At 44.0% G+C, this 24,709-nt stretch overlaps 1 protein-coding gene across 2 annotated transcripts in view; it reads right to left on the reverse strand.

Annotated features, from left to right (window-relative positions):
- Positions 1-12,029: 12,029 nt before the first annotated feature.
- SETBP1 (SET binding protein 1) overlaps positions 12,030-24,709 on the reverse strand; it is a 274,005-nt gene continuing 261,325 nt past the window's right edge. For both annotated transcript variants that reach the window (XM_028748202.2, XM_077936514.1), the window contains 2 exons: positions 24,494-24,667; positions 12,030-20,245 (listed from right to left, as the gene is read on the reverse strand). In XM_028748202.2, coding sequence (XP_028604035.2) covers positions 19,704-20,245; positions 24,494-24,667 — 716 coding nt within the window. In that variant the 3' untranslated portion in view covers positions 12,030-19,703. The remainder of the gene's footprint in view (positions 20,246-24,493; positions 24,668-24,709) is intronic.

Here is a 24,709-nt window from a genome sequence, read left to right on the forward strand (position 1 = left end):
CTTGTAAGCTGACAAAAGACCATACCTCTTCCTTGCAAATTGGGATTTGCATAGGATAACTTGATTGGCGACTGTCTATCTTGGGAGACAAGGGAGGAGTGCGCCTTCGGGGATGAAGTCAAACCGTTGGAAGGGTACAGAGCCTGCAATGGCTGCAGAGACCAATACAGGGGAGACATGTTTTGTTGCAGCTGGGGCAGGTGAAAGCGTCCGGTTGTGCTGCTACAGGCGCACCATGGCGTTTCATCTCTCTGTGCTCCTCCCAGTGGTCGTTCTTCCTCTGGTCACTTCTATGGATGCACAAGCTGTCTGTCTCCAGGCACTGCGGTCACCTGCAAGGGATTCCCACCCAGCAGGGTTGATGTTGCCATCCTTTATGTCACGTTGGATGACATATTTGTAGGGCAGAGTTGGACTGCCAGCGGACCTGGTGCCTGAAGCCAGCTCCCCGTAGAGGACATCCTTGGGGATCCTGCCGCCTTCTATTCTGTGGACCTGACTACAAATGCCTCCAATAACCTCTCTGATTTGGGATATCTATATTCTACATTAGCTCTCTCAGCCTGGTACCTTCCAGATGCAGGAGTGCTTTGAAGGCTACTGTACGATAATACGATATGATACGATACGATAATCTTTATTGTCATTGTCCCATACAGAACAACAAAACTGAAAAAAACTACACCAGACATTCAAAAAACAAGAAACCTACTATCCCAGCCTGGTTAGCCCCCTAAAAATTCTGATACCCCATAATTAAATACAATATACTCCCATAGAGACTACCTTACACTGCATTTAGAACCAAAATCGCATTTGGATAGAAACTGTTTCTCAGGTGGCTAGTCCTAGTCTTTATAACCCTGTACCTTCTTCCAGAAGGCAGAAGCTGAAAGAGATCATTTCCGGGGTGAACACTATCCTGCGCTATCTCTGCAGCTTTCTTATGACACCTGGAAGCGTAGATTAGATCCAAGGTGGGAAGAGTGCACCCAATTATTCTCTCTGCAGTCATTACAACCCTGGACAGTATTGTTTTTTCCCTGACCGTGCAGCTCCTAAACCACACGCACAGACCGTAAGTTAATACACTCTCAACAGTACAATGGTAAAATGCCATCAACAGGTCCTTTGAGAGATTATTTTTCCATAGGATTCTCAGAAAATATATCCTCTGCTGTGCTCTCTTCATCAGGTTTTTACAGTTTTCTCCCCAGGTTGGGTCATGTCTCAACTCCATTCCCAGAAATCGAAACACCAAGACCTGGGGTGAGGTCTCAGCCTCTAAACCTTGGCAAATACAGTGGTACCTCGGTTGTTGAACGTACTCCGTTCTGGAAGACTGTTCGACTTCCGAAACATTGGACGACCAAGACGCAATGGGCAGTCAGCAAGTACCATTGAGAAAAATGGAGAAATGTGCCTGGGAAGCCATTTGACTTCCAAGGCGCGTTCGAAAATGGAAGGATTTGCATCTGGGTTTTCGACATTCGGGTTCCGAATTGGTTGACTTCTGAGATGCTCGAAAACCGAGGTTCCACTGTACTGTGTCGCAGAATCAGAAAGCCTGTAATGTAAGGGTCCGAACCTAGAGCTGAAGGAATTGAGAGCTAGCTCAAAATAGACCCATGGGGTGTATAGACGCAATGCCATCCCACTGCTTTCAGAATTTATTCACATCTTCTCCTTTCCCAAATGTTTTTATAAAACAACCTGCAGACCTTACAGCAAGTAGATATGACTAGATTTGATGAATACCATGATATGGGCAGATCTGCTGTGACCATCGCCTGCGATGAATGCATTTTTTTATAGCCTTTCCCAAATGTTTTTATAAAACAACCTGCAGACCTTACAGCAAGTAGATATGACTAGATTTGATGCATACCGTGATATGGGCAGATCTGCTGTGACCATCGCCTGTGATGAATGCGTTTTTTTATAGCCAGATTGGCAAAGGATATAGACAAGATTAATTAAGAAATAATTACCTTTAACCAGGAGAAGATGAGGCGATAAATGGGTCATAAAATCTGACAAAACATAGCGGAGACTAGTGTTTGTGTAAATCAGAGGTATGAATATTTATTGCTTTGTTAAGAGATCTTGAATGAGTCCCATCCTGCTCAACACACACAAAACACAAGTTGAGGACCAGCGATCTTTTTTTACAAATCAAATCATTAGCATGAGAGGTAACAGCTCCTAATCAGGGGCTCCCAAATGCTACCAAATTAGGTTTCCAAACAACAAGGAAATAACTGTCAAAGTCTACCTAAATCTAAGACTGACAAATGGCTCATCTTGAAACATTTGCTCAGGCATGCACCAAGAAAACGAAACAGAGTCATGAGTTATGTCTGCTTCTCCCTGGGTGTCCTCTGCTTAGGGATGGGGAAGAATTTGATTCAGTTTGTGTTTAAAGGTGAATCTACCCAACATGCACTTCCTGGAACAATATGTAGGATAGATCGGTAGATCAGTAGATACTGTAGATAGATGCACTGTATTACCCTTGCAGATATACGCATTTCTATGCATACTAGTTCATCAGTTTGTTGTTGTTGTTTAGTCGTTTAGTCATGTCCAACTCTTCATGACCCTATGGACCAGAGCACGCCAGGCACTCCTGTCTTCCACTGCCTCCCGCAGTTTGGTCAAACTCATGCTGGTAGCTTCGAGAACAACCATCTCGTCCTCTGTCGTCCCCTTCTCCTTGTGCCCTCCATCTTTCCCAACACCAGGGTCTTTTCCAGGGAGTCTTCTCTTCTCATGAGGTGGCCAAAGTCTTGGAGCCTCAGCTTCACGATCTGTCCTTCCAGTGAGCACTCAGGGCTGATTTCCTTCAGAATGGAGACGTTTGATCTTCTTGCAGTTCATCAGTTTAGTTGGATTAATTAAACTGGTTTTAATTGGATTTTGAATAAACTTGCAAGTAATTGTTACTGCATTGAATGCTATTGTGTTATTCCCTTAGAGCCTTGTGTGCACCACTATTCTGAATAATGCTTTTTATAGGGTAGGGGGCACTGGGAATGAGTTTATGGAACCAATATAATAATAATAATAATAATAATAATAATAATAATAATAATAATAATAATAATAATAATTTATTTATACCCCGCCCATCTGGCTGGGCTTCCCCAGCTACTCTGGGTGGCTTCCAAAAAAATATTAAAATATTAAAATACTGTGATACATCAAACATTAAAAGCTTCCCTAAACAGGGCTGCCTTCAGATGTCTTCTAAAAGTCTGGTAGTTGTTGCTCTCTTAGACATCTGGTGGGGTGGCGTTCCACAGGGAGGGCGCCACTACCGAGAAGGCCCTCTGCCTGGTCCCCTGTAACTTGGCTTCTTGCAGGGAGGGAACCATCAGAAGGCCCTTAGCACTGGACCTCAGTGTCCAGGTAGAACAATGGGGGTGGAGACGCTCCTTCACATATACTGGGCCGAGGCCGTTTAGGGCTTTAAAGGTCAGCACCAACATTTTGAATTGTGCCCGGAAACGTACTGGGAGCCAATGTAGGTCTTTCAAGACCGGTGTTATATGGTCTTGGCGGCCACTCCCAGTCACCAGTCTGGCTGCCGCGTTCTGGATTAGTTGTAGTTTCTGGGTCACCTTCAAAGGTAGCCCCACATAGAGCGCATTGCAGTAGTCCAAGTGAGAGGTAACCATAGCATGCACCACTCTGGTGAGACAATCCGCGGGCAGGTAGGGTCTCAGCCTGCGTACCAGATGGAGCTGGTAAACAGCTGCCCTGGACACAGATTTAACCAAGGCGTTAGGGCCCCCAAAATGTTGGGGAACCACTGCTTCATGGAAGAGTTCTAATCCAGCCCAATGAGGCAAGGATATATGAATGCATTATTCGTATATACATTTTCCTCCGCTATCACAAGTATCTTACAGACAATGCAGTTTCAAGAACATATTAAAATATTGCCTCCGGCTCAGGAATCCCTCTTTTTATCTGTTTAGCAATGCTATCTTGCCATCAGCGGATCAAATCATTTAACAACATTTGGCAAGACTTCTTTATACATTTTTAAAATCTTTGGCTTCCCTCCCTGCCCCCGTTTATTCCCAACAAAAGCCTGCGAGGCAGCAGAAAAAGTAAAGCGTAAAATACATTTGACTTGGTTGGCAGCACCAGGCCACGTGCGTCAGAAGAAATTAACCTCCGAGAAAGCAGGATGTCCAGGAAACATAATGTACCCTTTTGATAGGCTCTTTTGAAGCCACCATTTCCTGGAACAGCAGCAAAGGCACAGGTTGCCCGAGACTGGGAAAGGCCAGTGGATTTATGGGCCGACAGTTATTCTTAAGAGCATTTTTCTTTCTCATGGACATCTAAAAATAAAGAAATCCTGCTCATCTGTCATCCAGAGGAGTCATTAGTATAACATGCAATTCAGGCTCAGTTCCGGCTCTAAGCTGCCCTTGCTGCCCTCCTGGCACTCAGTTGGCTCCCCAGTTTTCTTGGTGACAGTTGGGCAGGTAGGCAGGGTGTCTATTTGCCCAGGATGGTGATGGCATGGACCAGTAGCATGGAGGGCAATGTGTTAGTGGGGAACTTTTGGCACTGGGTTGCTTACCCAGGTTGGAAACCGGTTACTTGTGGGTTATGGTTTACTGTGAAATGCAAACTGGGTCACCATTGTATACAGGGCAGGAATCAGTGGTGGTCAATAGGACAGTGGGGGTGGGGTAGAGTTGCTCACCTGGTTTTCCAATGCTACGTCCAACAGCACTCACCTCAGCTGCAATTCCCAGAAACTGGTATTTAGAGGCATTTAGAGGTAAGAGGTTGCTTACCCAGGTTGGAAACCGGTTACTTGTGGGTTATGGTTCTGAATGTGCACCCCTTCCGAATGGAAACATTGAATGGCTTTGGGGAAGTGCAGGAAGAGTGGTGCGAGGACTTTTGCTTACCCACCTCAAACCAGTGTTTGCTTCTAACCATGGTTTAGTGTGAAATGCAAACTGGGTCACCATTGTATACAGTGGTACCTTAATTTGTTCTGGAGGCCCGTTCTTAACCCGAGGTACCACTTTAGCTAATGAGGCCTCCTTCTGTCGCTGTGCCGCCGCTGCACGATTTCTGTTCTCATCCTGAAGCAACGTTCTTAACCCGAGGTACTATTTCTGGATTACCGGAGTCTGCAACCTGAAGCGTCTGTAACCTGAAGCATCTGTAACTCAAGGTACCACTGTACAGAGCAGGAATCAATGGTGGTCAGTGGGGCAGTGTGGGTGGGGCAGAATTGCTCACCTGGTTTTCCAATGCTACGTCCAACAGCACTCACCTGATAAACTGATATTTAGAGGCATTTAGAGGTAAGAGGTTGCTTACCCAGGTTGGAAACTGGTTACTTGTGGGTTATGGTTCTGAATGTGACCCCCTCTGAATGGGAGCACTGAATGGCTTTGGGGAAGTGCGGGATGAGTGGTGCTAGGACTTTTGCTTACCCACCTCGAACCAGTGTTTGGTTCTAACCATGGTTTAGTGTGAAATGCAAACTGGGTCACCATCGTATACAGAGGAGGAATCAGTGGTGGTCAGTGGGGCAGTGTGGGTGGGGTAGAGTTGCTCACCTGGTTTTCCAATGCTACGTCCAACAGCACTCACCTCAGCTGCAATTCCCAGAAACTGGTATTTAGAGGCATTTAGAGGTAAGAGGTTGCTTACCCAGGTTGGAAACCGGTTACTTGTGGGTTATGGTTCTGAATGTGCACCCCCTCCAAATAGGAACACTGAATGGCTTGGGGAGAGTGAGGGAGGAGTGGTGCGAGGACTTTTCCTTATCTACCTCCTACAGAGCAGGAATCAGTGGTGGTCAGTAGGGCAGTGTGGGTGGGGTAGAGTTGCTCACCTGGTTTTCCAGTGCTACGTCCAACAGCACTCACCTCAGCTGCAATTCGCAGAAACTGATATTTAGAGGCATGCCACCTCCAACACTGCTGATCACACTCAGTCATCATGGCCACTAGCCACTGAACACCTTCCCCTCCATGGGCCTTCCAATGGAGCCATCCAAGATGGCGACCATTGCTGCATCTTGTGGTTGTGGATGCCACTGTGTGAAGTGATTTCTTCCACTGTGTCAGGGATTCTCTGGATGTGATTCCTGCATTGCATGGCAATGGAATAGATGACCATTGGTTCCTTCCCAACTCTACAATGCTATTAGCACATCTTTTTCATCTATCCTAAATTTTTCAGTGGTGGGTGAGTGGTGTCAAGTGTGGTGCGAGAAGGAGAAAAACCTCTCTCAGTCGACATCATCCTTTCCTTACTTGCCATTTTTCATACTAAATGTGCCAGATGTTATAGCCTTTCCTCATATGGAAGTTGCTCCAATCCCTTTATCATTTTGGTTGCCGTTTTCTGAAACTTTCACAACTCCACAATATCCTTTTTTTTCAGATGGCCAATTAGCCAGAACTGTGCACCATATTCCAAGTGTGGCTGCACCATGGCATTTTAATATTAGCTGCTTTTATTTTTAATCTTTTCTTAATTATCATGGAATTTGCCTTTTTAACAGTTTCTGCATACTAAGTTCTCCTTTCTGGTTAGTTACCACTGGTTCAGACCCCATTAGTGTATACGGGAAGCCAGAATATTTTGCCCTAATGTGCAACTGGCACACATTGAATTGCAATTGTCATATTAATGCCAATTCACTCAGTTTGGAGAGATCTTTTAGGAGTTCCACACAATCTTCTTTTGTTCATGCCACCCAGAAGAATTTGGTGCCACTAGCAAGCTTGAAGTCCCTGCTACTAAACTCACTTACATTTTTTTAAAAAAACATGATCCATGAGGGATCCCATTGTTTACTTACTTCGCTGTGACAGTTGTGCATTTTATAATGAAATGATTTTAGAATGTTGTATCATTTTAATGTTGTTAGCTGCTCTGAGCCCGGCTTCGGCTGGGGAGGGCGGGATATAAATAAAATTATTATTATTATTATTATTATTATTATTATTATTATTATTATTATTACTCTGCTTCCTGTTCTTTAACTAGATACTGAACCACAACTTATTCCCTGGCTGCTAACCTTACTTGGCAGTCTTTGACCACAGAGTTTATCAAAAGCTTTTTGGAAGTCTAAATAGACATTGTCTGCCAGATCACCTCTAGCCTAACAAGGTAGTTAAGACAGTACTAACGCTTTCATAAGCCATGCTGGGTTTTTTTCAGCAAGACTTGTTCCTCTATAGGAGTGAAAAAATTATCTTTAACAATGCATTATGCAAGTTTTCCTGGAACAGATGCTAAGTTAAGTAGCCAGAATTTACCAGATCCCCTCTGAATCCCTGCAGGAGTGGAAAAAGCAAATTATGTGCATTTGTTCTTCTTAAAAAGGTAAAGGGACCCCTGACCATTAGGTCCAGTCGTGACCGACTCTGCGGTTGCGGTGCTCATCTCGCTTTATTGGCCAAAGGAGCCGGCGTACAGTCATGTGGCCAGCATGACTAAGCCGCCTCTGGCGAACCAGAGCAGCGCATGGAAACGCCGTTTACCTTCCCACCGGAGCGGTACCTATTTATCAATTGCACTTTGATGTGCTTTCGAACTGCTAGGTTGGCAGGAGCAGGGACCAAGCAATGGGAACTCAACCCGTCACGGGGATTCAAACCGCCAACCTTCTGATCGGCAAGCCCTAGGCTCAGTGGTTTAACCCACAGTGCCACCCGTGTTCTTGTTCTTCTTACAAAGTTATTAAAAGGATTGAGTAGCAGGTTATGGAACAACCCATCAATAAGAGAGACCCCAGGGAGCTACTGTCAACCAGAGTAGACAATACTGGACTAGGTGGAACTACAGCATGACAGTGTTATGGGTCCATGTTTAATGAGTTAAATATGCAGGAAACTTGCTTCCTGCAACTTTCTAGTGCAAGGACATTTCAGCAACAGAATAAATGCTGCCTATTTCCGTGCGATCGGTTTTCCTGGATAAGATTCAAGAAACCTTTCAAGGAATGGTTGATTTGACATCTGTCAAGGACAGATGTTGAAGAAGAGGCTGTCCTAGTTAGGTTAGTCATAGACTGCTTTCATATTCCTGGAATCTATGAAATCGTTAAGTCAAGTAAGAGAGCTTCACCCCCTCCCCAAGCAAATGTAGAAAATGCAATTTTCTCAAGGCAATAGGACTTTGAGAGGGGGGAACTTATGGGTGACTTGACATGAAAAGATGGCACACAAGATGACCTGGTGGGAGAGGTTCTACGGAAGTAGCACATGTTGAATTTTTAGGGACACAAAAAATTCCCTTCTAACTCTCCTCTAAGGGAGGGAATCTGTTGGTTTTGTTTTCTCTGCTCATCCACATTTCTAGACTGGTTTGAATTTCTTGTTTTTAAAAAAGGATTCCCCAGTGCAAATTTCTTTGAATATCTTAAGTTCTGTATTTATGCAATATTACCTAATATACTTGTTTCCACAAAGAAGATTTCCCAAATATAACCATTTTTTCTACATTATTCTCAATAATATATGCATTTTTAATGCCCAATTTACCCTAGTGCAGTGTTTCCCAACCTTGGGCCTCCAGCTGTTTTTGAACTACATATCCCATCATCCCTGACCACTGGTCTTGCTAGCTAGGGATGATGGGAGTTGTAGTCCAAAAACAGCTGGAGGCCCAAGGTTGGGAAACACTGCCCTAGTGTATGCATTTGTGTACCTATAACCTGGTTGGAGAGCAGGTGCAAATTTTGAAGGATGGTTGTTTCAGTTTGACCATTGTTTTGGGAAGTGCAGATTAGATAGGCTTACATTTAAACGCAAACCGAGGCCCTCGTATAATTGGCCATTGAATAATAACATATTTGAGCTCTTTACTTAGAAAGCATAGAATTTGTTACTTAGAAAGCATAGAATCTGGGAAAGAAAAGAGGAAATAGAGGATATTTTTTAAATTAAAAATATGTGTATGACTACGTTGTTTAGGCTACACTGTTGAGTGATGCATAATTTCTTCTCTGGTTGCTTAATAATAATAATAATAAGAAGAAGAAGAAGAATCTAACTTTATTGTTCATATTAATATCTAAATAATAATGATAACTTATATCATTAACAATATTATATTAATAATATAAGAGTAATTGATAATATTATCAGTTATTATTATATTATTAAAGGTAAAGGGACCCCTGACCATTAGGTCCAGTCGTGGCCGACTCTGGGGTTGTGGCGCTCATCTCGCTTTACTGGCCGAGGGAGCCAGCGTGCAGCTTCCGGGTCATGTGGCCAGCATGACTAAGCCGCTTCTGGCGAACCAGAGCAGCGCACGGAAATGCTGTTTGCCTTCCCGCCAGAGCGGTACCTATTTATCTCCTTGCACTTTGACGTGCTTTCGAACTGCTAGGTGGGAAGGAGTTGGGGTCGAACAACGGGAGCTCACCCCGTCACGGGGATTCAAACCGCCAACCTTCTAATCGGCAAGCCCTAGGCTCTGTGGTTTAATTATATTATTAACCAGCACTTTTTGTGACAGTACTGACTAGTATGAACAGGCAGAACCAATATATTTTGCCACCTGAGGCAAACCACAAAGTGGTGCTTCCCCTGCCAGAAGCGAAACAAGATGGGAGTTCCTATACCAGGAACAAGATGGGAGTGAATATCTACATGTGATGCAGTCCTTGGAGGCTGGGTATGCTGCCCCTGTGGATCCTGCCACCTGAGGCAATTGCCTCACCTTGCCTCATGCATGGGCTGGCCCCGAGTATAGAGTACCATGATCTCTCCCTCCCTTTATTCATGGCCTTGGCACATTTATAATGGCATTTCAATCAGAAATATATGAGTTCCGGCACCTATTAGACGTCCGAACCGATCTCTCCTCTGAATGAAGGACAAAGGCATTTGGGGAGCAGCAGAATGACTGATCACTCCTTCTCATTTGGGCTGGGGGTAGTTTAATGAGTTTAAATAAAAGGCTACCCATCAGCATGGAAAGCCAAGTAACAAAGAGTTAAAACAACCACAACAGATATTTGTAGCCTGACGTTTGTCATCGTGACCTAGTCTGCAAGGACACCCTCTCTCCTCCTGTTGTCCTTGCATATCCCTGAGTTGGTGGCATAAACAGCCACAGGGCACAGAAATCCTGGAATCGGGTCAGTGCAAATGACAAATCCAAACTAATTTAAATACAGAGGTGGTAGTGGAATACTTTTCTGGAAATACCAACTACTGGATCCATTGCTCTGATCTGCTGTGGTAGTGATGGACACGGGTAGGGAGACATTGGATTTTGTTTGCATTTTATAGAGAAGCGACCTACTTTGCACTTCTCAAACCAAAATACAACAATCCTTTGAAATTTGCACTTCTCTGAATTTTGCTATGTAGTTCTCAAGGCAAGCAATGTTTACAAAAATACATAGATTGGGGAAAGGTGCATAAATGATGAGTGAAAATAACCTGTTTGCAAAATCATGTATATCAGGGATATTTACTAGGGAAAATTCACGCTAAAATTGACAGATTTTTGTATCTCAAAAAAATAATGTGCGTTGCTGCAAGGATGTGGAGAACTGAATTTAAGACTGGGAAAATGAGCAAGCAAGAGAACCAATATTGATAGAAATCCATTCTTAGGTGTACAGGATATGTAGAGATGTGGAAGGAAAAGGCATCGACTGCAGTGCTTTTGCCCATTTTAGGGGCAGTACCATAGCTCACCTCCTTTAACAAGCAGGCACATGTCTTCTCCACCAGTATTAAGAACATAAGAACATGTTCCTCTGAATGAGGCCCAAGGCTTATTTTGTTTTCACAGTGGTTAAACAGACATCTGTAGAAAGCGCAGGAACAGGACTCAAGCTTCATTGAAACCATGACTCCAAGCAATTTGAACCACTGCCTAAATGGTGGACCCAGTGAGGAGGAGGAGAAGAAGAAGAGTTTGGATTTGATATCCTGCCTTATCACTACCTGAAGGAGTCTCAAAGCGGCTAACATTCTCCTTTCCCTTCCTCTCCCACAACAAACACTCTGTGAGGTGAGTGAGGCTGAGACACTTCGAAGAAGTGTGACTAGCCCAAGGTCACCCAGCAGCTGCACGTGGAGGAGCAGGGAAGCGAACCCGGTTCACCAGATTACGAGTCCACCGCTCTGAACCACTACACCAAGCACAGTCTAACCTCTGTGCGCAAGCAAAAAAAGTTGTTTGGTGTAGCCTGAATTCTGCTGCTGAATTGGAATGGTGGGAATCTTTGACCTCTGAGGATGGGGGCAACTCATCAGTTGCTACTTGCAGTAAAAGGTAAAGGTAAAGGACCCCTGGACGGTTAAGTCCAGTCAAAGGAGACTATGGGGTTGCAGCACTCATCTCACTTTCAGGCCGAGGAAGCCAGCGTTTGTCAACAGACAACTTTCCATGTCATGTGGCCAGCAGGACTAAACCGCTTCTGGAGCAATGGGACACCGTGACGGAAACCAGAGCACATGTAAATACCATTTACCTTCCCACCGGAGTGGTACCTATTTATCTACTTGCACTGGTGTGCTTTCGAACTGCTAGGTTGGCAGGAGCTGGGACAGAGCAATGGGAACTCACCCCATCACGGGGATTCGAACCGCCAACCTTCTGATTGGCAAGCCCAAGAGGCTCAGTGGTTTAGACCACAGCGCCACCTGCAGCCTTTACTTGCTACTTGCAGTCATCAAAGAATGAATGAACATGCATGTGTGAACTGAGTCGGGAAATGCAGGACTCAGCAATGGGAACAAGGGTGCTTGCATTCCTTCAGAATAATGATTTACCACTTTCCCAGACTCAAGATTTGCCACTGCTCTTAGAGAAAGAGGCCTACACTACTCTCTCGCTCTCTAACTTTTTTTTTAAGGAAAAAACCCCTGAAACCCAGATTTATCCATGACCACAAAAGAGGGCTGGTGAGTGCCTCCATTTGTATCCTCAGAGCTATTAAACTCCCCTGTGATGGGAACCAGATGGAAAATAAGACAAAAGAATTCACAACTCATGGTAGACTGATTTGAATTCCTTTAATTTCACACAATGAATAACATATGAATAGGATTAACTTTCCCCCCTTTTTCTGGTATTTTTTTTTTTTTTTAATAGTTAAGTGCTCTATACTGTGCTAACCTGATCTGGTAGCGAAAAGACTGGAGCGTCCTTTTAGAAAAAAATGTTTAAAAACCAACATCTAAAATCATGAAAGAGCATGACAATTTAGCATGCCAGATGTACCTAACCCTCAAATAACAGCAAGTCTGTATCCATTTTTTTTAATGTACAAAAATGCTTCATGAATAAAAACCGTTACAAAAAGAACATTTCAAACAAATGTACAAGTTTTTTTGTCTTGCCTCTATATTCAATAAAATACAAATACATTTTTTTGCTCTAAAATATGTTTACATACAATCAAAGTAGAACATGCAAATTACACGTTAAAAAAGGCTTTTAAAAACCACTTATGAGTATAAACTAAAAAGTAGCCAGCACGACTTATAGAACAATCTTGTGCCCCATTTGTTTTTGTAGGATTTTGTTTTTTAATTTTGAAATACAGTATATACATATTTAACACTTTGTGTGCATTTAGTATTACTATTTAAGAAACAGCATTTAAAAAAAATAAACAAACCGTACGACGTGGGCTTGTACTGTTCACAACTCCCTCCCCATTGACAAAACTGGCATCACCTCTCCTTTCCTTCAATCTCCCCCATCCACTTGGAAGAGGAAAACAAACTTTGAAGCGATTTCTTGTTTTATTACTATGTAGGCAGGCTTCTTATGAAGAGATCTTCTGTAGATATCATTGCTGAAATGTGCTTGTTGGATTAACAACCCAGTCCTAAAGACTTGCTGCCTTAAAAGCTAAAACTGCTTGAATGGAGGAAAGCCAACCAATTTTCAAATAATGATGATGTTGTCTCAATATTAAGGATTTCATTGAAGCCCTGCTGGATCAGACCAAAGGCCCACCGAGTCCAGGATCCTGGCTAACCAAATACCAGCAGATACTTATATACAGGATCGAGGTGTAAATCAGTAATGGCAGCACCTCGCTTTTTTAGGGATGGGATTTGTCTCAGTTGAAAATATCACTCAATCTACATGTCCGAAACAGACCTCACTCTGGAGGGCAGTCCCACTGGAAAACTGAAAAGAGAGCATGTGCTTACCAGAATGCAGACCTGTATAAAAAATACATGAGATTCTAACTTCCCCCAAACTCATTTGAGGGGGGGGGGGGGAATCAGGGCGGGTGGGGGACAGATTGCAGCGCATCTTTTATCATGATATTCCTCATGGACCAAGACAGAAGCATCATCAATGAACCATACTGTTCCTAAAGCAAGATTATACTTGACATCTGCCGTCACATTATTGACAGTGAAACTCCAGCATTGCAATATTTTGATATGTCTACCCAACCACCTTTTTCAATGAGATCAATTTCTAGGGGCAAACTTTACCCTTCCTTTCAAATAGATCTTAAGTGAGGTCTTTGAAACTGCAGTACAGAATGGGTTGCCCTGATGCACTGAAGGAACTCCATGGCCCTGATCCCGTGAGCGGGATCTGCACACACATGGAGATTTCCATGTGCACCTCCTGGTGCATATTCCCAATGCTTATCTGTGCCCTACTGAACTGGTTGGCATGTGTGTTTAGACACAGAACTGCATCAAGACCAGAGACCTGCCTCTTGTCCCCCATCACATTTGGAAAAAACAACAACACTTGGGTCTCACAGATGTGTTTTGGGAATTTAAAACATCTCATCAACTATGGAAATGGAAGGTATGGGGTGAATTTTTGTTTTTATATAAAAAAAGCACATTGTTCAAAGATTGTGTAGTGTTGTGCAGCCTTGAGCCCTAAAAATTAAATCCTGGGCAACCTACATGTCGTACATTCCTTTATATTACTATTTCTGTCAGTGGCTTTTTAATTGTATGGACAGGCGACACACAAGACACTCATCTGTGTGGCCATCTAACAGCATCAGCTTGCTCTTGTATGAATGACGCCTTTGAGCCCTGAATATTACAGCAGCTTCTAATGGCATCTAGAGGGAACAGGGTTGGGTTGAGACTGTGGTGCAGTGTGTGCTAGATATTTGTCAAGCTAGATTATGTGGGCCTCAGCATCTCCTCACTTCATTTTTGTGTTCCGTTTTGCAAATTCTCGTGGGAAAGCAACACCCTCAAGAGCTATCCCATGCAGGCTGCTGTGAAAGTTTGGGATACCGGCTAAAAGTCTATGGCTTCAGTGTGGCCCATTCATTGCATGGCAAGTGATATATCTTTTGTTTTCAGAACATTTAAATGGGGGAGAGAGAGGAGGAACATAAATGGGGAGGGTTTTGCAGCCCAGTTGTTAAATGCTGGCACTAGCTTGAAATGCAATATAAAGATGGTTTGCCAATGAGACTTGGTCCTAAGATGGACAGAAATTTGTAGTCCAATTCTACGCATGTTCAATTGGAAACGAGTCCCAATGGGTTGAATGGGGTATAGTCCCAGCAAGGATGCCCAGAATTGCAGCTCGAGGCTGCAACCCTAGACACAATTTCCTGAAAGCAAGTTCCACTCAGCTCAATGTGACTTCTAAATAGACACACACAGGATCGAACCATTAGTGGTCCTTTGTGCCTACATGCCTGCTTTAGCACTGCAGGGATGGGGAAGACCTGTAGTGCTTGGGTCCAACGTAGACAACCTTCCTAGTCAAAGAGTGGGACACAGTTACAGGAGGGCATCAAATATTTTGCAAGGGCAAAGACGTGCCTCTCGCCCTCTGTACACCTGGCATGAAACAGTGGCTGGACCTGTGTCCCCATTTCTGTCGTTTCCTACCTGCACATGCTCTGGTTATCAAAACTGATCTATGAAGTGATCGTAGCGTTTTTGTTGCAGGCATATACCAAATTCACCCAAAACATGTGATGATGTTGTCATGATGCCTACTCACAGGCATATGTTTGCATGTGTGTGTGTGTGTGTGTGTGTGTGTGTGTGTGTGTGTCAAGGGTACCTCAGCTAGAAAAGCAATGCTAACAGGAACTGATTTGGCCTGAAAGGATCAGTGGTGGTTAGCAGATACACAACATCTCAAGTGCTCCTCACTAGCTCAGGTGTCTCCCCTCCAATATTAGGGTTAATGCCTTGTAACATGTGTGGATCGAAAAGGAAGGCTCGAAGCTCTGTGCCAGGGCATCTGCTCTGCATGCAGAAGGCATCGTCAGGTAGAACTGGGAGAGACTCTCTGCCTGAAATCTAGGAGACCCTTTGCTGGTGAGCGGAAACAGTGCTGAGCTAGATGGACCAACAGTCTGACTTGTTAAGAAGTGGCTTCCTACAGTATATTCCTGATCAGACTTGAAGGGGGTTCAATGGGCTGGTGACAGTTATGCACAATTTGTGACCCAGCAAGTCAAACCGCAGCTTTTGGTCATTGCTACCATGGTGGCCATGGACCATAAAGAAGGCTGATAGCCGAAGAATTGATGCTTTTGAATTCTGGTGCTGGAGGAGACTCTTGAGAGTCCCATGGACTGCAAGAAGATCAAATCTATCCATTCTGAAGGAAATCAGCACTGAGTGCTCACTGGAAGGACAGATCCTGAAGCTGAGGCTCCAGTACTTTGGACACCTCATGAGAAGAGAATACTCCCTGGAAAAGACCCTGATGCTGGGAAAGATGGAGGGTACAAGGAGAAGGGGATGACAGAGGACGAGATGGTTGGATAGTGTTCCCGAAGCTACCAGCATGAGTTTGACCAAACTGCGGGAGGCAGTGGAAGACAGAAGTGCCTGGAGTGCTCTGGTCCATAGGGTCACGAAGAGTCGGAAACGACTAAACAACAACACCATGACGGCCTGTCTGGCAAGAGCTTGATAAAGCAACTGCTGCTGCTTTCTTCAGCGCTGTGTGGTAAGTACATGGCTGTTGGCCCGCATTCGGATTGGTGAGTCAGAACTTGTGTGGGCTTGCCGTAAAACAAGACACACACGAATGGAGTGAGGGGCGCTGTAACTGTCTGCCATGATCTGGACATGAAAGGATGCCTTCTCCACATTTGGAGAACCAGATCCGCCCTTGTCTCCCCGTTCTCACATTACAAAAAGCACACACTTGCTTTGGGGTGCATGGCAGTGTAGGGAATTGCAATTGGCAAAGCACTAATCCCCGTGAGGAAGGAAGGAAGGAAAGGAAGAACAAAAATACCTATGGGATTTGGCAAAATGCCCACCGTCACCCAGGCATTCTTGCATGGTCTTTGCCTAAGAGTTTTATACATCATGGCAGAATGGCAACTGGGTGGAGAAGGGATGGTCAAGCCAGTCCGAATGACAGAGAAGCTGCCATGACAATGAGGGTGCACCAAGAACTCTGGCCAATATAAGTTTCAATAGTGGGAGTGGTCCATACGTGCAAATCAATAGTCAATTGTAACATAAACTAATCCATTCAAAAGTATGTATTCTGAGAAGGATTACAAACAAGGATTGAAACTAAGATCTTCATGTCAAATCTGACAATGGACTAACATTAACTTATCTCTATTCATAAACTCTGATCTCTCATACTGTAACAAATTATTGTGTTATACATATCCTTTTGGGTTTGAGTTTGTAATCTCTATTTGAGTTTGTAATCCTTGTCAGAATACATACAGTGGTGCCTCGCAAGACGAAATTAATTTGTTCCACGAGTTTTGTCGTCTTGCGATTTTTGTCGTCTTGCGAAGCACGGTGTCGGGAAAGTTTTGGAAAAGCTTCAAAAATCACCAAAGTCTTTAAAAACCTTAAAAAAGGCTACCACACCGCGTGCTATGAGTTGCTCCTCGAAGTCAAGTCGCAACTGTATTAACGGTGTTGCGAAAAAGGAAACAAACTTGCAAGACGTTTCCGTCTTGCGAAGCAAGCCCATAGGGAAAATCGTCTTGCAAAGCAGCTCAAAAAACCCTTTCGTCTAGCGAGTTTTTTGTCTTGCGAGGCATTCGTCTTGCGAGGTACCACTGTACTTTTCAATGGATTAGTTTTTGTTACAATTGACTATTGATTTGAGAGTAGGGACCACTCCCACTACTGAAACTTATATTGGCCAGAGTTCTTGGTGTGCTTTTTCCTTGGTATATTTAATAACAAAAACTCCAACTTACTTAACGTTAATGACAAAGAGTGTGGACAGCTAGAAGCAGATGGGTACAAGGCCAAATTGGAAGTGGCGGGAGGAGAAACAGCCATAAATTACTGGAGCAACATGGGGACAGACCCCTCTAGGGTGGCTTTGATACTTGAAAAGGGTCTTACAAATGAGAGGAAGCCTATTGGTGCAACCTGGCAGGCCTGACTCCTGAACACCCCACAATCATTCTTACTGAATATGTGTGGCGTGTTGCTCAATGGCTTAATCCTGTATGTTTCTGGTACCCAAATACTATTCAAAATGAGCACAGAGGTCCTGTGAAGATGAAGTGCCTCATTCTTTTCAATGTTTGTGCCAGGCTCCATCACATGTACATGTGTACATTTTTTCACAGTTACGGGGAGACCCAGATTTCGTAGAGGCTGATGCACCCGATGGAGGGTTTCACGGGAAGCTGTCTTGATGGCAATTTGCAAGTAAGTCATGAGAAAGATTCAAATAGGTTTTAGGGCCGGGGAAAGGGGTAAGGATTTTGTTCGTTTTTAATGTAAGTGTTCTGCTGATTATAATTTTGCCTCCTAGATATCAGTTACCAGACTCAAAAATTGGCTTGGGTCAAGTTCTCCATGTTTCTCCAGTATGAACTTCTGAGAGCAGAAATTGCACCTCGACTTAAGGTCTCTCTACCACACGAGAAAGTAATGGAGGAGAGGAAAGGAATTTGTCAGGTACTGGTTTTAAATATTTCAACAGCTTTCGTTTCTTTCTTTTCTTTTAAAAAGAAAGTACTATTACTGCAATGAAATAGCATTTTCAACATTTGTGTTTAGTCCGAACAGCTTTGCTTAAAGCAAAAAAATAACAAATAAGAGTTACTTGATTTGGTATGGAAACTTGCTTGAGATATAGATATGTATATCTAAGCTTAAAAAGTGGATAAAATTACACTTTGAATTTTAACCGGACAAATGAAACTGATGATTTAAAGAGACAATTTGTCACACACAGTTTGTGTCCATGCAAACTGATTTTCCTCCTTTCTTTTTTCTTTTTATAATTACATTATGTACAAAAGGAAAAAAAATACTTTTCAGTTTATTAAGGCAACCACAACAGGGGTTGAGGGAAGTGTTCAAAGTGGCATTAACTCAACAGCAGTGGTGACACCCTTTGAACAATAAGATTATTATAATTTTAGATAAGAACACTTATTCCTTTTTATTATTTTAATTTTAGTGACATATTTCTTTCTCTGGCTTCATTCTATGTGAATTATTATTATTTTAAAAACGACTTTTATTGTTTTCATTATGGAAAAACAAGTCAAGGCATCACACTACACTGCTCTGATGAGATCTTGCAAAAGTTTCCTCCAAGTTCCCCTTGGGCAGCAAATTTTTCACAGGCTCGTATCCATCCTAGAGCCCTTGCTCTAGTAACATTGCCCCTTCATTCCTTCTGTTCTTTGCTAACATATCCCAAGCCTTGCTCTCCTGTCAAACTAAAGTAGCTTATTGGTGTCCCCTCGCTTCCATCGCCAGTGAAAACCACCAAAGAGGTCAAGTACGAAGACCATGTTAGTGACATATTGGCTTTTTTCCTCCCCTTTATGAGATGTGCTCCGCTATTCGGTTACAATTTTGGATGGTGACTGGAGATTCCTCTTGTTCAGCAGGGTAGGGGCTCCACTTCTCTCGCCTATATTACTTGCCACTTGCAAATTATTTTGTGCGGGGAGGGAGAAGGGAAATGATAAGATTTAAGAGTTAGCGGTTCAGTTGCCTGGAGCCTGGCAAGAGTTTCTAGAAAGAAAGGAAGAAAACCACACCCCAAAACCTCTATAAAAGAAAATACAAATACTTTCAAAGCAGTTTAAAACCAAGAGCACAGTTGAGGAATTTACACTTTTTTTGTTGAAAAGTGAACGTAATTTCCACTCGGAGGGTTGCCAGCTTTGTTCCTTGACAGAGGGATGCCCTTGTGCCTTAAAAGGTGGCATGAAGAAATCTGATGGGTGCAATCCCCCCACGCCCCTTCGCGCAGCAGCAGTGACTGCAAAGGCTGCTGCTGGTGGTGAATTTCTCCCTGCGATGCATCTGCAAAAAGGGGGCAGAGGAGCTCCTACTAAAAGAGCTTGCTGGCCATCCTAGCAGCAGGGATATTGCCAGTCCCGCCGTGCTTCCCTCTTTTCCTTCCAAGACACGAGAACGACAAAGCTGGTTTTTGTTAACAGAAACTCTGCAAAAACCGGTGGGCTCGCTAGGTTTGAACGTCTCCCCCAGCGCACCCCATCCCCCACTACGAACCTAAGGGCTAATGCCAAAGTTTTGTCATTATTGTAATTATATTATTATTATTATTATTGGTCATTCCTATCTGAATTTTTTTAACGGCTGCTGCGCTACTGAAATACAGAGCAAGTCTGATGCTGCGAAATATGCCAAACAGACCTGCCCAACTCAGCACCCTGGTCCTTTGGTCCCAGGGCGCTAAACCACCCAGCACTGTCTTTCGATTGGCCACGTCGGTTACTAGGGGAGGGCTTCGCTTTCACACCCTCTCGTTTTCCGGTGCCTTTTCACCTTCACTTCGTCCTCTGCCTCCGCGTGCTGCTGCGCTTTGCTTTTCCTCTTCCCGACTTTCGGCGTCCGGGAAGGAGGAGGAGGCGGAGGGGGCGGCTGAGACGTCTCCCGGGCCATGTGTATTACAGCCTCAATGGTGGCTGCGATGGTATCGTGGCTGTTGGCTGTTTGTTCCAGTATCAAAGGGTTCAGCGCGAACCTCTGGCCTCGTTTGCAAGGCAGGTCGACACATTTCTCCAAAACTGGCATTTGGTCTCTGAAGTCTTCGTCAAAAGAGAGGGGCTGCTTGCGTGGCCGCCCTCGCCTCTTCTTGACAAAGTTGTTGCCCGTCTTTGATTGTCTCTGCAGCCGCTTGGCTTTCAGGATCTTGTTGACGTGATCCAGGTTCTTCTTGGTGGAGAGGATCTTGTTGTAGTTGCACATCTTGCGCACCTCGCATTGGATCGCTTCGATCTCACAGCGCTTGAACCGTTTCTTGAGCGGCGAGCTGGCTGCAGGGGAGAGGAAACGATGGTGATTAAGATTGGAATCAATCGGAATTGCCGCACGGGGCATGTGCAAAATAAGTGTTGTGGCATGATTAATGCCGGCTGGCGTAAAGATTTGCCGGGGCTGCAGATTATGAAAAATGGCCCAAAGATGGGAAGCCGCATACAGAAGAGAATAACAGAAAATATTTCAGAATTATTTATTATAAAGACTGTCACGGAAGAACAGCAATTTATATAATGTGCCTGTAAGCTTGCCATTAATATTACCTTAGTAAACTGCCTGAATTAATGAATTAAAATTAGAAACATTCCAGCAAGGAAACACAGTTTTCATTTCCTAATGTATCATTGGGCCCAATGTTCTTTCAAGGTATGAATTGTTGCGGCACTAATGGCTTCTTGCTTCCTTCCCTTCTTGGAAGGAAAAAAAGTTTTCAATATAGTCATACCTTGGGTTACAGGTGCTTCAGGTTGTGTTTTTTTGGGTTACGGATGCACCGAAACCCGGAAGTACCGGAACGGGTTACTTCCGGGTTTCGGCGGTTGCGCATGCGCAGAAGCGCTGAATCGCAACCCACGCATGCGCAGATGCACTGCTGCGGTTTGCAAATGCTGCGGTTTGCGAACGTGCCTCCCGCACGGATCACATTCGCAACCCGTGCGTCCACTGTAGTTGCGATTTTGGAGTTTCCCTTCTTTCCACCCTCTGGAGATTAGATAGATAGATAGATAGATAGATAGATAGATAGATAGATAGATGATAGATAGATAGCATTTATTGTATGCGGCCCAGATTCAATGCTCTCTGCCTGCGAGCACAAGGGCTAAAGTCCTTAGCATATCTAATACTATCATCCAATGACAAGGTCAATACATTTCAACTGTAATAGTACTGCTCTGCTCTGGGTGGGGTGGGGTGGGGTGGTAGGACTTGAACCAATAGAGTCAAATTACAGGAAAGGAAGATTTCACCTAAGCATTACGAAGAACTTTCTGAGGGCAAGAGCTGTTTAACAGAGGAACACACTACCTCATAAAGTGCTGGAGGTTTTTAAACAGCGGTTGGATGGCCAGAGATTCTTTAGCTGTGATTCAAGCATTGCAGGGTGTTGGACTAGTTTGGAGTTTCCCAAACTTGGGCTACAACTCCCATCATCCCTAGCTAGCAAGAGCAGTGGTCAAGGATGATGGGAATTGTAGTCCAAAAGTAGCTGGAGACCAAAGTTTGGGAAACCATGGACTAGATTAACTTTAGGGTCCCTTCCGACTTTACAGTTCTCCGATTCTGTGAAAAACAATTCTCTCTATATTAGATTCCCTCTAAATCAGCCGTTCTCAACCTGTGGGTCCCCAGATGTTGTTGGACTACAACTCCCATCATCCCTAGCTAGCAAGGCCAGAGCTCAGGGATGATGGGAGTTGTAGTCCAACAACATCTGGGGACCCACAGGTTGAGAACCGCTGCTCTAAATTAACTTCAGTTTAGAAGTTCCCACAACCTTCAGCTACATTTTACTATTCAAGCACTCCTGGAAGTCTTCAGAAGGCAGACAGATTTTCTATGAAGGCTCATTTCCAGAATGACTATTATATTAATGGGTTGCAACCATGCTGACCATGTTAAAAATACAGTTGCTGTTGGAGTCTTCACAATAGAAAACTATGAACTATGTAGTGGAAGAAATATAAACACACCCCCACACTTCTGTCATTTGGAAGGTTTCGTTTTAAAAACAACAACAAGCAACCCCAACACTGTTGTACTGAGTTTTTTAAAACATAATTGGATAATGTGCTACCATGTTATTTGGCCTCGGCAAAGGCCTTGTGCAAACAAGCCCAACATCTTGTCACAATACAAGAAGCAGGAGCTAATCCTAAAAGAAAAACAACCAGACATTTGCTCTCATATAAATATATAAGAATGTGGGCGTTTAGTCATTCAAAGACTGGTTTTCATATCCACACACCTATATTCTAAATTAAATAAACATTCAAAGATTCATTCTCAGGGCATCTCAGGTTCTTACATTCAAGAAGCTATTCCATCTCAATTCCTTTACTTTATCACCGTTCATTCTTAATTTACCCGAAGAGGTGGGGCCAAATTACACATCACATCATTCACTGAATTAAGCTACTGCATAGAAATTTCTTTCCCTTTGCTGTCACTTGAGGCTCTGGTGGCTTTGTCTGGTGGCCCAGCTATGCCCCTATTTGGACAGGGACAGCCCAGCTACTGTTGTCTATGCTCTGGTAACCTCTAGGTTAGATTATACAATGCGTTATAAGCAGGGATGCCTCTGAAGACGGTTTGGAGTACTTAAGTACTTAATTCGTTCCGGAGGTCCGTTCTTAACCTGAAACTGTTCTTAACCTGAAGCACCACTTCAGCTAATGGGGCCTCCTGCTGCCACCACGCCGCCGGAGCCCCATTTCTATTCTTATCCTGAAGCAAAGTTCTTAACCTGAAGCACTATTTCTGGCTTAGTGGAGTGTGTAACCTGAAGCATATGTAACCCAAGGTAACACTGTACTTTGTCGTTTAATGAAACACAATCTCACTTTGTTCTAAGGACAAGGTAACATGCGCTATGGGAAGGTACAGGTTCAGCAGAACTGTGCAAGTCCTGAAGTGGTTGTGCAGATGCGTGAATCTTTGTGTGATGCACTGCAGGCTGCAGCAATGTGTGTGTGTGTGTGTGTGTGTGTGTGTGTGTGTGAAATGCGTCTGCATGAAAGGTTGCAGAAGAAGACTCTCTGTTCAATAGGTGGCCTCAAGCCGTCCATTTGGTTTGAATCACAGTGTATTTTTTATTTCCTCCCAAAGCATTCTCAAGCAGTTACAGGATATCCTCAACACCATCTCCTATCTCATTAACGCAGCTGCAGTTCTCAATGAGTGATCAACATCTGGGTGACAGACAGACCAACCGTCTAATTGGACGCCAGCTACACTGCGAAGTGCACCCATTATCTGAATCTGAATGAAACATATGAGCAAAGTTTCCGCTTCTTGAATCTATGGAAGTTCCACTGGCCATGTATTAGCTCTCCAGGATGCAATTCTATACACGCATACCTGGGAGCAGAATCATAAGAGTTGGAAGGGACTCTCAGGGCCATCTAGTCCAACCTTCTGCAATGCAGGAATCTCAGCTATAGCATCCATGACAGATGGCCACCCAACCTTTGCTTAAAAATCTCAAAGGAGAGCCCACAACCTCCAGAGGGAGCCTGTTCCATTGTCAAACAGCTCTTACTGTCAGAGTTATTCCTCATGTTGAGTCAGAATCTCCTTTCTTGTAACTTGCAGCCGTTGGTTGAATCCTGACAAGACAGAAGTACTGTTTTTGGGACAGCTGTTTACCAGCTCCATCTGGTACGCAGGCTGAGACCCTACCTGCCTGTGGACTGTCTTGCCAGAGTGGTGCATGCTCTGGTTACCTCTCATTTAGACTACTGCAATGTGCTCTATGTGGGGCTACCTTTGAAGGTGACTCGGAAACTACAACTAATCCAGAATGCGCAACTAGACTGGTGACTGGGAGTGGCCACCGAGACCACAAAACACTGTTCTTGAAAGATCTACATTGGCCCCCAGTACGTTTCCGAGCACAATTCAAAGTGTTGGTGCTGACCTTTAAAGCCTTAAACGGTCTCGGTCCTGTATACCTGAAGAAGCGTCTCCACCCCCATCGTTCTGCCCAGACACTGAGGTCCAGCGCTGAGGGCCTTCTGGCGGTTCCCTTACTGCAAGAAGCCAAGTTACAGGGAACCAGGCAGAGGGCCTTCTCGGTAGTGGCACCCGCCCTGTGGAACGCTCTCCCACCAGATGTCAAAGAGAACAACAACTACCAGACTTTTAGAAGACATCTGAAGGCAGCCCTGTTTAGGGAAGCTTTTAATCTTTAATAGACTATTGTATTTTGATATTCTGTTGGAAGCTGCCCAGAGTGGCTGGAGAAACCCAGCCAGATGGGCGGGGTATAAATAAATTATTATTATTATTATTATTATTATTATTATTATTATTATTATTATTATTATTAATACGACTAGTTGTGACTGCTGTGCTCTAATTCCAGAGTGCCTCTGAAGGCAACTTTCTGGGAATCCCAATTGGGGAGAGAGAGCCATGTCCTGTTTGCATCTTGTCAACATGGAGTCCTCCAGATGTTTACAAATGCTATAAATGTAATGAAACAGGAATAAATGAAACACCCGAGCTCATTTGAACATAATTACCTGCTTCTGAGGCGGCTGCCGTTGACGACGGTAAAAGAGATAATACTGGGGTTGAGGATATCACAACACTATCAAGAGATGCTGGTTTTCGACGGGTCATCACAGAAGAAGCAGAACCCTCGTTTTTATTATGAAGCGAAGTCTGGTCTGCTTTTAGATGCGAACCGGCAATTCCTGGAGAGCAAAAACATAAGTAACGCTAATCAATTATTATGC

This window comes from Podarcis muralis, chromosome 11 (assembly GCF_964188315.1).
Source record: "Podarcis muralis chromosome 11, rPodMur119.hap1.1, whole genome shotgun sequence".
Taxonomy (NCBI): Eukaryota; Metazoa; Chordata; class Lepidosauria; order Squamata; family Lacertidae; genus Podarcis; species Podarcis muralis.